The following is an 11969-nucleotide window of genomic DNA, read 5'->3' as shown; positions in this document are numbered from 1 at the left end:
GCACGGACGTCAGACACCAGCATTGCACAGATGCCAAACGAGCTTTGCATGGCCCCTGCGTTTTGGGGATGGAGGATGCTGGTGCCCTGGGGGATGCCTGCTGATGTCGTGAAAGGTCATAGGCCACGCGTGGGAAACTTGCTCTCACGTGGCTCCGCAAGAGGAGCCTTCAGGCAGAGCACAGAGTGGGAAACGCTTCGGAGCAAATCCCTGCTGCTCCTGCGCTGTACCTTGGAGATTTTTCTAAAGACAAAGAAGAGAAAAGAGTTGCTGGGACCTGGACTCTGGGAGGAACAGAGGTCAAAAAATGACCTTGTATTCTTTTTCTTGGCACGCCCATTGTGATCTCCGCTAAGGCAGGGCACTGGAAGGAAAGACACGGTCTGAAACGAGACTCTTTTCCCTTCTGAGACAAGCAGAAATCGTTGAATTCACAAGGTCTCACCCAGCCTGACGCTGCTGTATGTGTTTGATTCTCCTCTGGCGGGGACCGCGCAGCAGCTTCTTGACACCAGCCATCTACTGTGTGCCTGTGAAGGAGGCAGGAGGGACGGCCTCACGCACATCCCCGCTCCTCCCCGCGGTCCGGTGCTGCCTGGAGAGCTGGGGCCGGCAGCCTGTGCTCTGCGGAGAAACAAACACATTTTTGCTGCAAGGACAAGTCCCCTGGCAGCCCGGCACTCGGCCGGCCCCTCCGAGACACAGATGGAGAGAATTGGTCCCTAAAGGGCCCTGCAGGGCTTGGTGTCTCTGAGCCAGGCATGCCGGTGAAGTCACAGCTTGGCTGGGCTCCACCCAGAGATCTCGTGGTTTCCTCCGCCTGCCGGGCCTGCCTGGAAGGCTGCAGGGAGGGTCGGGGTTTCTCTTGCTGTCCACACCTGGGCAAGAGCTGAGCAGAAGAGAAGGTGTCCTCAGAGATACGCCTTCCTGACCAGCCCCGTTCCAGCCGGACGCCGTGTGACTCGGAGGAGCTGGTGGACACTGAACAGGAGCCGCCCAGAGGCTCTGGGGACTGGAGCCTGCGGCTGCAGCCAGGACAGACCCAAGGCCCAGGGTCAGAGCAGGCAGGGCTCCGTCGCGCCTCTGCCCCAAACAGTGAGTAGCGCAGGTGGCTGGATCAAGGTGGGTTCTGGGGCCGGCCCAGGCACTTAGCAATTTCTGGGCTTTTCTGCTGGCCAGACGGTGGCAGGGGCGGGGCGTGGGCAACAGTGGATGCTCTCAACAGGGAGCTCTCCAGGCTTCAGCCTCCGCCCTCTGAGGGCCGCGCCACCTGGTCCGCAGCCAGCCCTGGGCTGACTCCAGAAGAGGACGCTCACTTGGGTGATGGCTCCCCCCACCCAGTGGCTCTGTCTCCTGTCTGCCTTGCTTCCTCCATGATCTAGAGTGTTCCATGCAGGTGCAGACTCTCAAGGGGAGTCATAGGGGCAGCTGGGGATAGGCCCTCTCCTCCCTGCCACACCTGGGCATTGATTCTGGACAGCCTCATGGCTTCTCAGTATTGACTGTCCCGGCAGGACACAGAGCCGCTCCTGGACCACCCAGGGATGGGGAATGCTGTGCCTCCCTCCTGTTCTCTTCCATCATCCTCCCCTGCCTCCTCCCCCGCCTCCTCCCCTCCTTCTCCTCCCTCTCCTCCTCCTCCCTCCTGTTCTCTTCCATCATCCTCCCCCGCCTCCTCCCCTCCTTCTCCTCCCTTTCCTCCTCCTCCCTCCTGTTCTCTTCCATCATCCTCCTGGACCTCTTCCCTTCCTTCTCCTCCCTCTCCTCCTCCTCCCTCCTCTTCTCTTCTATCGTCCTCCCATGCCTCCTCCCCTCCTTCTCCTCATGGATGTCAAGGAAAGGCCTGAAAGAGTTGGGGGCTGCTTTAAGATGATGACGAAAAGCCCCCCAGCCACTGTAAGCTGTCCCTCTGTGGTCACACCACTCATTAGGCATGAGCAGTGCCTCCTGCTCTGCCTTTGACTAAAATAAGGCTGCTCTTTGGGAGGCCGAGGCAGGCAGATCACAAAGTCAGGAGTTCGAGACCAGCCTGGCCAATATGGTGAAACCCCGTCTCTACTAAAAATATAATAAATTAGCTGGGCGTGGTGGCGGGCACCTGTAATTCCAGCTACTCAGGAGGCTGAGACAGGAGAATCACTTGAACCTGGGAGGCGGAGGTTGCAGTGAGCTGAGATCGTGCCATTGCACTCCAGCCTGGGCAACAGAACCAGACTCCATCTCAAAAAAAAAAAAAAAAAAAGACTGTTCCGAGGATCAAGGCACCACTAGCAACAGGAAACCCCATGGGTCTCGGACCCTCTTCCCACATCTCCTGGTCCCTGCCCCCACCTGGCCTGCAGGGACCAGCCCCACAGAAGGCCTTTGAGGCCAGGTAACCATGGGGAGGGGAGGAAGGGGGAGACCTTCCTCCTGAGTGTCTTAGGGAAGAGAGGCTTAGGTCGGGTGACTGAGGGTGGAAATGGGAGAGGAGTCTCCTCCTGGAGGGTCTCGCCATTCCCCTGGTCACCCACCCAACCCTTAGCTATCTCATCTCCCCGATGTCGGGGGGAGGAGGGGGCATGGATTCCTGAGCTCCACACTCAACTGTTGTGGTTACAGGGGCATCAGGAGAAAGAGCGAGCAGCAGCAGCACCCCTGTCCCCCAGCCTACGATGGAGTCCAGAGAAGCTGGACAGCATGCAGGGGCTGCCGACGGCGCCCAGGAGGATGTGGCTTTCAACCTCGTCATCCTGTCCCTCACTGAGGGGCTCGGCCTCGGTGGCCTGCTGGGGAACGGGGCGGTCCTCTGGCTGCTCAGCTCCAATGTCTACAGAAACCCCTTCGCCATCTACCTCCTGGACGTGGCCTGCGCGGACCTCATCTTCCTTGGCTGCCACATGGTGGCCATCATCCCCGACTTGCTGCAAGGCCGGCTGGACTTCCCGGGCTTCGTGCAGACCAGCCTGGCCACGCTGCGCTTTTTCTGCTACATCGTGGGCCTGAGTCTCCTGGTGGCCGTCAGTGTGGAGCAGTGCCTGGCCGCCCTCTTCCCGGCCTGGTACTCGTGCCGCCGCCCACGCCACCTGACCACCTGCGTGTGTGCCCTCACCTGGGCCTGTTGCCTGCTGCTGCACCTGCTGCTCAGTGGTGCCTGCACCCAGTTCTTCGGGGAGCCCAGCCGCCACCTGTGCCGGACACTGTGGCTGGTAGCAGCGGTGCTGCTGGCTGTGCTGTGCTGCACCATGTGTGGGGCCAGCCTCATGCTGCTGCTGCAAGTGGAGCGAGGCCCCCAGCGGCCCCCATCCCGGGGCTTCCCCACGCTCATCCTCCTGGCCGTCCTCCTCTTCCTCTTCTGCGGCCTGCCCTTCGGCATCTACTGGCTGTCCCGGAACCTGCTCTGGCACATCCCCCACTACTTCTACCACTTCAGCTTCCTCACGGCCGCCGTGTACTGCGCAGCCAAGCCCGTCGTCTACTTCTGCCTGGGCAGTGCCCAGGGCCGCAGGCTGCCCCTCCGGCTGGTCCTCCAGCGAGCGCTGGGAGACGAGGCTGAGCTGGGGGCCGTCAGGGAGACCTCCCGCCGGGGCCTGGTGGACATAGCAGCCTGAGACCTGGGGGCCCCGACCCCAGCTGCAGCCCCCATGAGGCAGGAGGGTGACTTGGGGAAGGCGGTAGGGTCAGAGGCTGGGGCCAGCTGGACCTGGAGGAGGCCTTGATGGGTGGCCCGGTCATGTGCTGCCAAATCTGTGACCGTCGGTCCGGAGCACGAGGCTCCCCTGGGAGCAGCTGGAAAGGCGAGGTCTCCACATGCCCAGGCAGGTGGGCTGGGTCTCCAGGGAGAAGGCCCAGGAACGTGCATTTTTGGGAAACCTCCCCAATGGTTCATGCACTGGCACTCGAGAGCTGCTGCTGCTACCCATTCCGTGCTCAGCTGCAGTGAGGAGACCCCGGAAAGGAAGGAAGCAAGGCCAGACACCAGGTGAGGGGCAGGTCCAGGCCCTCCCACAGCCCTCCTCCCTCCCACTCCAGCTTCCCCAGTGCTGCAGGGGCACCCACAGAGAACACAGCCATTCCCTCAGCTCGCCATGTCCCCTCTGTGGAAGCTAAATTGACCCTAAAATTCAAGACTGCCCAAAACTTGACCCCTTCCCCTGACAAACTGTGTCCAAAGCAGCCAGCAGCCTTTTTGACCCAGGTCCGTTACGTTTTCACGAGTTTTCAGCAGGAAATGCGGTGATACCGCAAAGCCACTCATTCTATCAGCATAAGGGTGTGCATTGATCAAAAGCTGTACCCCCAACCCCAGCACAGATGCTGTGAGGAAAAGCAGGGGCTGAGGCTTCTAGAAGGCTGTGGGGCTGTCCTTGGTCATCAGGCCGTTGCTCAAGGCCATGCCACCCAGACCTGGATGATGCAACCCTCACTCGGAGCTTCAGAAAAGCCGGCCCCATGGGTGACCCTGGATATTAGAGGATGCTCCCTGGATGGGTGGAGAGGCTCCTTACAGCCCTAGCCAGCAGCCTGCAGCCCTGTCTCCCCACAGGACCCAGGCCTTCAGCAACCGGAAAGCTTCCCACTGGCCCTATACAAGGCAGTTCACCCGCCTCTGTCCTGAGCAGTCCCGCTCCAGAGGATCCCTCTAAGGAAGGAACCCAGGCTTCACCCCTCAATGGGTTTTGAGCTTCCCCTGAGTGCCGGGCCTGGCTGCCATCCAGGAGCATGTGCCAGGGGGTGCTAGAGCGGGGGCTTTGGAGCCCACAGCCTGGGCTGAGCCCTGCTAGCCACCCCACTGTGCCGCTAAGGCCATCTCTGAACATCCCTATGCCTCTGCTTGCTCGTCTATAAAATATGAGAACCCAGTTCTTTGAGTCTTTGAGACCTGTCCAGCCTCTTGTGAGCCCAAGAGAAATGTTTGTCGATTCTACTGCCACCAACGCCGCCATCCAAGTCCACAGTACAATTCTTAGCCACAGACTAAGGCATCTGAGAGTGTTTTCTTTGATTTCTGCCTCCGGCCTCCATGCCTGGTGATGGAGGGACATTCCCTCTGGGCCATGACTGAGCCTGTCTCCCCTGAGTCTGGGTGTGAGTCGAAATCCCTGGTCAGCACCCTGGAATCTGGCTCCACCATGGGGGCTGCACCGGGCCCCTCCCAGCCCACACAGTGTGTTCACCCCAGGCTCCCGCACATGCCCAGCAAGCCTGGGTCCAGGTATCCCTTGAGACTAGGAGCCCCAGGGGCTGGACCACCTCTCCTAGAGCACCTCCAGCCCCCACTTGGGGACTGACTTCCTCCCAAATGATCTCTGGCCCAGGATCTGGGCAGGGCCGTCTCTCCCCACCTCCCAAATGATCTCTGGCCCAGGGTCTGAGCAGGCCCATCTCCCCCCACCTCCCAAATAATCTCTGGCCCAGGATCTGAGCAGGCCCATCTCTCCCCACCTCCCAAATGATCTCTGGCCCAGGGTCTGGGCAGGGCCCTCCCTCCCCACTTCCAGGACATGATTAGCAACTTCAGTTCCTTAGCTGGAAACGAGAACAGAAAGGGAAGTGGCGTGTCTGCAAATTCCGCTTTCAGCCCCAGGACATAAACTTCCCCCAAAACAAGAAAGAACCAGGAGGAAAAGCACAGATTCATCTCACGGACATGACCTCACCGTGGACACAATCCCGGGGAATCCTTGTAATAATGTAGGAAGGTGCTCCCACTCTACAGATGATACCACCAAGGCTCAGAGGGGCAATGTGGCCACTCAGGACCACAAGAAAGCGGCAGAGCCAGAAGGTGACTCCCAGCACCACCCTCCCACCCCACACTCTCCCACCCCACACTGGACCATGGCTGGCTCAGCCCCACACTGGCTCCCCCAACCCTGGCCCCATCCCCACCCAGACCCCTTTGCTGCATAAGGGTCCGGAGAGGTTGGGGACCGTTAGGATGCTCACTTCTTCCCGGAGAGCCTGCCCCCAGCGCCCAGGGGATTGGGGCGACTCTAGATTCCTCCTTATTAGTCCCTTCCTGAGGAGTCCGGGAAATGTGGCCTCATCTGAGGTCTCCATGGAAACTGGGCCCAGCCCGTCCCCACTCAAGCAGCTGGTGTGGCAGCAGGTATACGGCCTGATGGCCCAGGATGCTGGTGGGGTGTCCCCGTGGCCCCAGATCTGCCAGCTTAGCCTCCAGTTCTGTGGTCCCTGAGACCTCAGGACATTAGGACCATGTGGGCCGGTCTCCAAACTGGAGGCTGAGCTTCCGTGAAGGCTCCCACCTGCCCCTGCCTGGCCTGCGCTGCCTCTAACCTCCCCCGCTGCACCTCCTCTTCTGCTCCCAGAGCCACAAGGCCCCACCAGGGACCCCTAGACCCCACCCTGCAGGACCCTGGCACCATGCTGCTCAAAGGTCACCTCCACCTGGGTCGCAGGCAAAGCTCCTCGGCCAGGGCCCCGTCCACCCCGTCCACCCGCACCCCTGGGCCCCTGCAGGGCTTCTACAGCCAGCACAGAGTTCCCAAGAAGAGGCAGCTACTGCTGGGGGCAGCCAAAATTCCAGAGAGCCTGTGTAACCCGCTCTGTCCTCAGGGTCCAGGGAGGCTGTGGGTGAGGCCTGTGTGTGTGAGGACAGGAGCAGAGCCAGGCCCCCGGCCAAGCATCCCCGTCCCCTCCCCAGCGCCCAGGTGCGAGTCTGTAAATCAGCCCGTGCTGCGTGGCGTCTTCACGGGGCGAGGCAGGCTCACTCAGCTGGCTCATTAGCTCACACGCTGGAAAAATAAAACCAAACATCACACCTAAAACGTGACCACGGCTTTAGTTTTGTTGTTCTCGTGAAATTGCTCAATTCTTCCACAGCCCTGACCCTTTTCCTCTGAAACACACCCCATCCGCCCGCCTTGATGGTGCCTGCACAATGCCCAGCTGCAGAGAGGGTGCTCCTGGGAGCTCCTAAGGCCATGGGGTTTCCTGTCCCTTCAGCCTCCTGCTTTCCCACCACCCCATGTGTGGCCACTGAAGCACGTCAGACCTGCTTATTCTAATGAAGAGGTAATTTTCTTTTCAGCTGTTGGATCTCACTGGCAGCAGAGCCAGCGCATTCCGAGTCATTACTCTGCCTTGGGCGCTGGGTCACACATGTAACATGTATGATGTCACATGAACTACTTCCCAAGTAGCCCACGGGAAACTGAGGCTTCGAGAGACTGAGAGGGCCTGGCAGGAGCCACCACCGGACACAGCAGAGCCCAGTGCTGGCCGCCACTGAGGGGCTCTGGTTTCTAAGCTGGGTGCTCTCAGCCCGGAGCCCTCTGTCCCCTGGTAGAAGGAGGGAGCAGCAGCCCCATGGGAGCCCCCAGCTCTGGGCCACACAAGACTCCGACCTGGGAAGAAGGAGGGAGGGAGACAGAAGGAGGGCGGCCTCAAGTCCGGTCCACCAGCCTCCACAGCTCCCGGTACACCCTGTTCCACCCGGGTCTTCTTTTCTGTGTCTGAAGCTTTGGCATCTGAGGCCTTGAAGACCCCAGGGGACGGCCCTTCCCATGGTCAGTCAATTGCTAGAGAGTGACAACGCCTTCATGAGCTCACCTTTCAAATGCAGACCCATGCCCAGCCCCTCCTCTATCCGGCTCCCACACTCCCAGCCACTATCCCTGCCCTCATCACCCACCCCAGGGCCGGGTTCCAGACCACCAGGGACTGGCTCTAGGACCCAGAGCTCTGAAACTGTTCCAGCTGCCAACCCTAAACCCACTTACATCGGCTGCCTCGCCCACTCCTTCCTACAGAAACCATGAGGAAGCTCCGGTCCACATTTCCCCTCCCCTCTCCCTCTGCCTCCTGACCAACCCAGTACTGCCCCATGTGGCCCCTGTGGGGTCGCCTCCCCCTCCTCCTGGGAGCTATGAGTTAGCAACCATCTCTTCAACAGCAGCGTCTCCTGATCTGGCGGCCTCGCCTATCTGAATAATAATAACAATGATGCCTATATTAAAACACTCCCACTGTCGAGCTCCTCTGCAGACAGGTGGGGGTGAGGGTGAGCAGGACGCTGCTGGACACCCGGTTCCCACTCTCCACCTGCCCTGGGGGACCTAGAAAATCTTGTGTTCTCCCTTGGGTTGAGTCAGGCCGATGTTGTCCTGAAGGTCAGATAGGACGGTGGCATGGAAACCACGTGAACAGAGACGGTGGCGAACTGGCTGAATCCTGTGCTGTTCCTGCCTCCTCAGTGGCCCCCAGGCAGCCCCCACATAGATCACCACTGAGTCCCCACACACACCCGAGGTGATTAAACCATTGCCCACACTTTCAGACTGGGACACTGCCCAGGGCCACAGAGCTGCTGTAGGGTGAGCTGTGCAGAGTCGCCATGCAGCCCCGGCCCGCAGCGCAAACCATCAGACAAGCTCAGGATGGCCGTGTTCAGACAAACCACACTTGGGCGTCTGCACCACCTGGACAAGCAATTTAAGTTTCCGGCACCTTGGTTTCCCCGTCTGCGGGCAAGGATGACAAGGTCGCCATCTCAGACGGCGCTGTGGGGGCACGTGGGAGGCTCGGTGGAGTGGCCGGCGCTCACTCAGAGTGCTCACCCGAACGGTACCAGCGTGCCACCTGCCTTGCAGTCATTTCTTGTATCAGCCAGAACAAACAACCACAACCAGGTGGCTTCACACAGCAGGACTTTATTCTCTTGGTTACGGAGGACAGAAGTCTGAGGTCAAGGCGGTGGCAGGGCCGCGCTCCCCAAGGGCTCCAGGGGAAGGTGCGTCCTCATCTCTTCCAGCTCCTGGTGGCTCTGGCCCTCCTTGGCCTGTGGCTGTGTAACCCCTGCTGGCCTCCAACCTCACGTGGCCTCCCCCTGCTCTCCAGTGTCCCTCCTCTCCTTTCCTGTATAAGGACACTTGTCATTGGATTTAGGGCCCACACAGATACTCCAGGACGAGCTCATCTCAAAATCCGTGTATCTGCCAAGGCCCTTTTCCCCAGGAAGAGCTCGTGCACAGCTTCCAGCAACTGGGACATGGACACATCTTCTTAGGCCACCGTCGGCCATGACACGGATGGGGCAGGCATTGGCTCTGTCCTCCTTGCAACACTGGGAGCAGCTGCTCCCCCAGCGGAGGCTCCCTCCATGCATTCCACCTGCACCAGACGCCTCCCAGGTGAGAAAGTGGAAGCATGGCCTAGACGGTGGGCAAACACGAGAAGGGGCTGTGGGAGGGGTTAGGGGTGATGGAGAAACCATGGTTGGTGGCTGCCTGGGCCTGGCCGGGGCTGGCCGAGCTGCACAGGACGTCCTCCCTAAGAGCTTCACCCCAAGCTGCCTCAAACAACTGCCCTTGCCCAGCACAGTCTGAAGTGCCCAATAGAAAGCGGCCCAAGAAATTAGCCCATCCCACTCCCAGTGGCTCTTAGACAGGGGAAGCCCTCCATGGGCACAGGGTTGCGATTGCCGTCGGAGACCTGGGATAGGAGACTGCTACCTGGGATAGAAGCTGGGCGCCTTGCCTGGCTTGAGGATCTGCGAGGGATCAAAACTCTTCACCTTGCGCACTGTGGCCGACGCTCAGCTCCCCATCCCACCTCCGATGGCGAGGCGGCCAGGAGGGACCCAGGCAGGTGGTCTCCCTTTGTGTGTCCCTCTGGGCCCCCGGTGACTGCAGGGGACCGGAGCTACCAACGAAGTTAATAGAGATGCTCGAAGTTTCACCCAAACAGGAGGCAGGTAAGGAGGGCTTGGAGGGGCTAGTTGAAACAGGCCTGGACAGTGACCTCAGGGAGGAGGTGGAGCCATGCCGGGAGAGGTCCCGGAGACCAGCGAGGACCGGCATCTGGGGCAGAGCCGGCAGGCGGGGTGGCAGCAGGTGCCCCTGGGCCACACGAACTGTGCTGTGCGTTTCAAAGCCATGTGCAACAATGCTGGGGGCTGGGCAGCCGGCAGGTACCCTCCTAGAGCTCCACAGGCTGCTGACTGGTGTTACAGAAGTGATTTTCGAAGCCCAGTCCATTTAAGAAATGTGAAGAGAAACAGCATCTTTACGACCGAATTTCTGGCTTGTGCTAACACACGCTGCACCCCACTCAGGAGCTGTGGAGCGCAGTCCACGGAAGGAAAAAGAACATCTCACTGTCCAGTGTTCTGCAGAGCAGAATGCAGAAAACAATTCGTCAACGGCTGGGAGCCCAGCCTCCGAGGCAGACAGATGGACAGTGAGGGGGTCTCCTTAGGAAGGGGTTGGGGCCACCTCTGCAGACCACCCACGGACGCACTGGTCGGCTGACCCATTAGGAGAGCCAGTCCCAAGCCTGGGCACCCAGGCTTCCCGCTGTCCATAAACGGTCAGTCCAGTGAGAAGGGGAAACCAAGGCACAGAGAAGTTAGGTTATTCTCTCAAGGCCACACAGCCAGGGCCCTGCCCACTGTTCTAGGCCCCCTGTGCCCACAGCCAACCAAAGACTGGCAGGAGCAGCCCAACATCAGTGGGGCAGCTAGAAAGTGGTCCAGCCTCACTGGGCACAGAGGGTCTCCATTCACCTGCTCCCTCCCCTCCACGCACCAGGTGAGGTGGGAGCAGGTGGAAGACACTGGCCTGGGAATGTGCCTTCAGTTCCCCATGCCAGAGATGCTGAGGAGGAAGGAAAGGCCGGCCCACACTAACAACTCTTTGTTTTAGCTCATTCCTGCAATTCCTGTGAACAGTGCCACACCCTGCCACTTCTAGGGAACTGGCCGGATGTCCTCTGTCCAGCCAGATGGGTCCCAGAGGACATGAAAGGATTTAGGGACCAGGAGGAGCCTCCAGGCAATGAGTGCTGGTCTGAGCAAAGAAGGGCCCGAGAGAGCTGAGGGCAGCCTCGTCACAGGTGAGAAGGCTCTGTCTGCCCCCACCGCACCCCCCAGGTGAGGCACTGGCACCCTCCTCTGCCCTCCGTAGTGGCCCCTGCTCTCAGCCTGGGGCTGGCTGGGAAGTTTGGATTTCCTTTGGGAAGGGAAGGTAGGGCAGGATGGTGGTGGGAATGCTGGCTGAGTTGAAACGTGTGGACACTAGAGCTCGAGGGCATTGCTGGAGCTGGCCAGGCAGGTGAACCTGTTCTAATAAAAATGAAGATGCCCCCTCCTGCCACCATGCCACTCCTCTCTGTAACTCTCTTTCCAGGAACAGAGCCCACCCTCACCCCAGCACGGGGTCCCGAGCACCGGCCTCACCCCCAGCCCTCAGACTCTGAGCCGGAGCCAGAGCACAGCCAGGAGAGTCTGGTTACCTCCCCGGGGAAATTGAGGCTCACAGAGGGGAGGTGTGTGCCCACCCCACCACCCCACCCCCAGTCACCATAGTCACCACCACAAGCCAGGGGCCGGCCGAGGTCTCCCACTCCCCCTGACTGGGCTCGGAGGACAGGCCACCATCACCGTGTGCCTGGCCATGGCAAGGCACAGGAGCCGAGGCCCGAGCCGCACTCCCCACCCTCCGACTAGGGGCAAGGACAAGCACAAAGAAGGTGCTGGGGGATGCTCGGGCATGAGGCAGGGGGCTCACGGGGGCCGGAGGAAGCTGCAGGAGGTTGCAGGTCCCTGAGAAGGAGTCAAACCTTGAAGTAGGGCAGGACCTGGGTCAGGCAAGAGGTATTGAGCAGGATCTGGGTCAGGGAAGAGGTATTGAGGGCTGTCTGGGCTGGGGACACAGCCCAGGCAAAGGTGTGACAGACAGGGAGGTGTGTGTTGGCAGCTAGATCGCTCTCTGTCTGTTTGTCTGTCTCTCTGTCTCTCACCCTGTCTGTCTCATCTCTGTTTCTCTGTCTGTCTCTATCTCTGTCTCTTTGTATCTCTCTCCCTGTCTCTGTCTCTCTGTCTCTGTCTCTCTGTCTCTGTCTCTCAATGTCTGTCTACATCTCTCTGTCTCCCCGTCTCTCTGTCTCTCTCTATCTCTCTTCTCTCTCCCGTGTCTCTCACCGCTGATGCCCTCACTGCTGAGCCTGGGTCCTGATGCATCTCCCAG

At 60.1% G+C, this 11969-nt stretch overlaps 2 protein-coding genes across 3 annotated transcripts; one reads left to right on the top strand and one right to left on the bottom strand.

Moving 5' to 3' along the window:
* The first annotated feature begins 244 nt into the window (after positions 1-244).
* Positions 245-5672, top strand: LOC105469750 (MAS related GPR family member E). 2 transcript variants are annotated; one of them, XM_011721256.3, is made up of 2 exons: positions 245-1122; positions 2602-5672. In XM_011721256.3, the coding sequence occupies exon 2, from the start codon at positions 2655-2657 to the stop codon at positions 3588-3590; it is 936 nt and encodes a 311-aa protein (XP_011719558.2). In that variant the 5' UTR covers positions 245-1122; positions 2602-2654; the 3' UTR covers positions 3591-5672. The 2 variants fall into 2 exon arrangements, with proteins under 2 accessions (XP_011719558.2, XP_011719557.2); XM_011721255.3 differs by having other exon boundaries at positions 246-1095.
* A 3831-nt stretch (positions 5673-9503) lies between these two features.
* On the bottom strand, positions 9504-9980 carry LOC105469752 (putative uncharacterized protein MRGPRG-AS1). The gene has a single exon (XM_011721257.2). It carries the CDS (start codon positions 9978-9980, stop codon positions 9504-9506), a length of 477 nt encoding a protein of 158 aa, XP_011719559.2.
* Positions 9981-11969: the final 1989 nt, after the last annotated feature.

This window comes from Macaca nemestrina, chromosome 12 (genome assembly GCF_043159975.1).
Source record: "Macaca nemestrina isolate mMacNem1 chromosome 12, mMacNem.hap1, whole genome shotgun sequence".
Taxonomy (NCBI): domain Eukaryota; kingdom Metazoa; phylum Chordata; class Mammalia; order Primates; family Cercopithecidae; genus Macaca; species Macaca nemestrina.
Note: the sequence above shows the minus strand (reverse complement) of the source record. Positions and strands in the feature narration are given on the sequence as shown.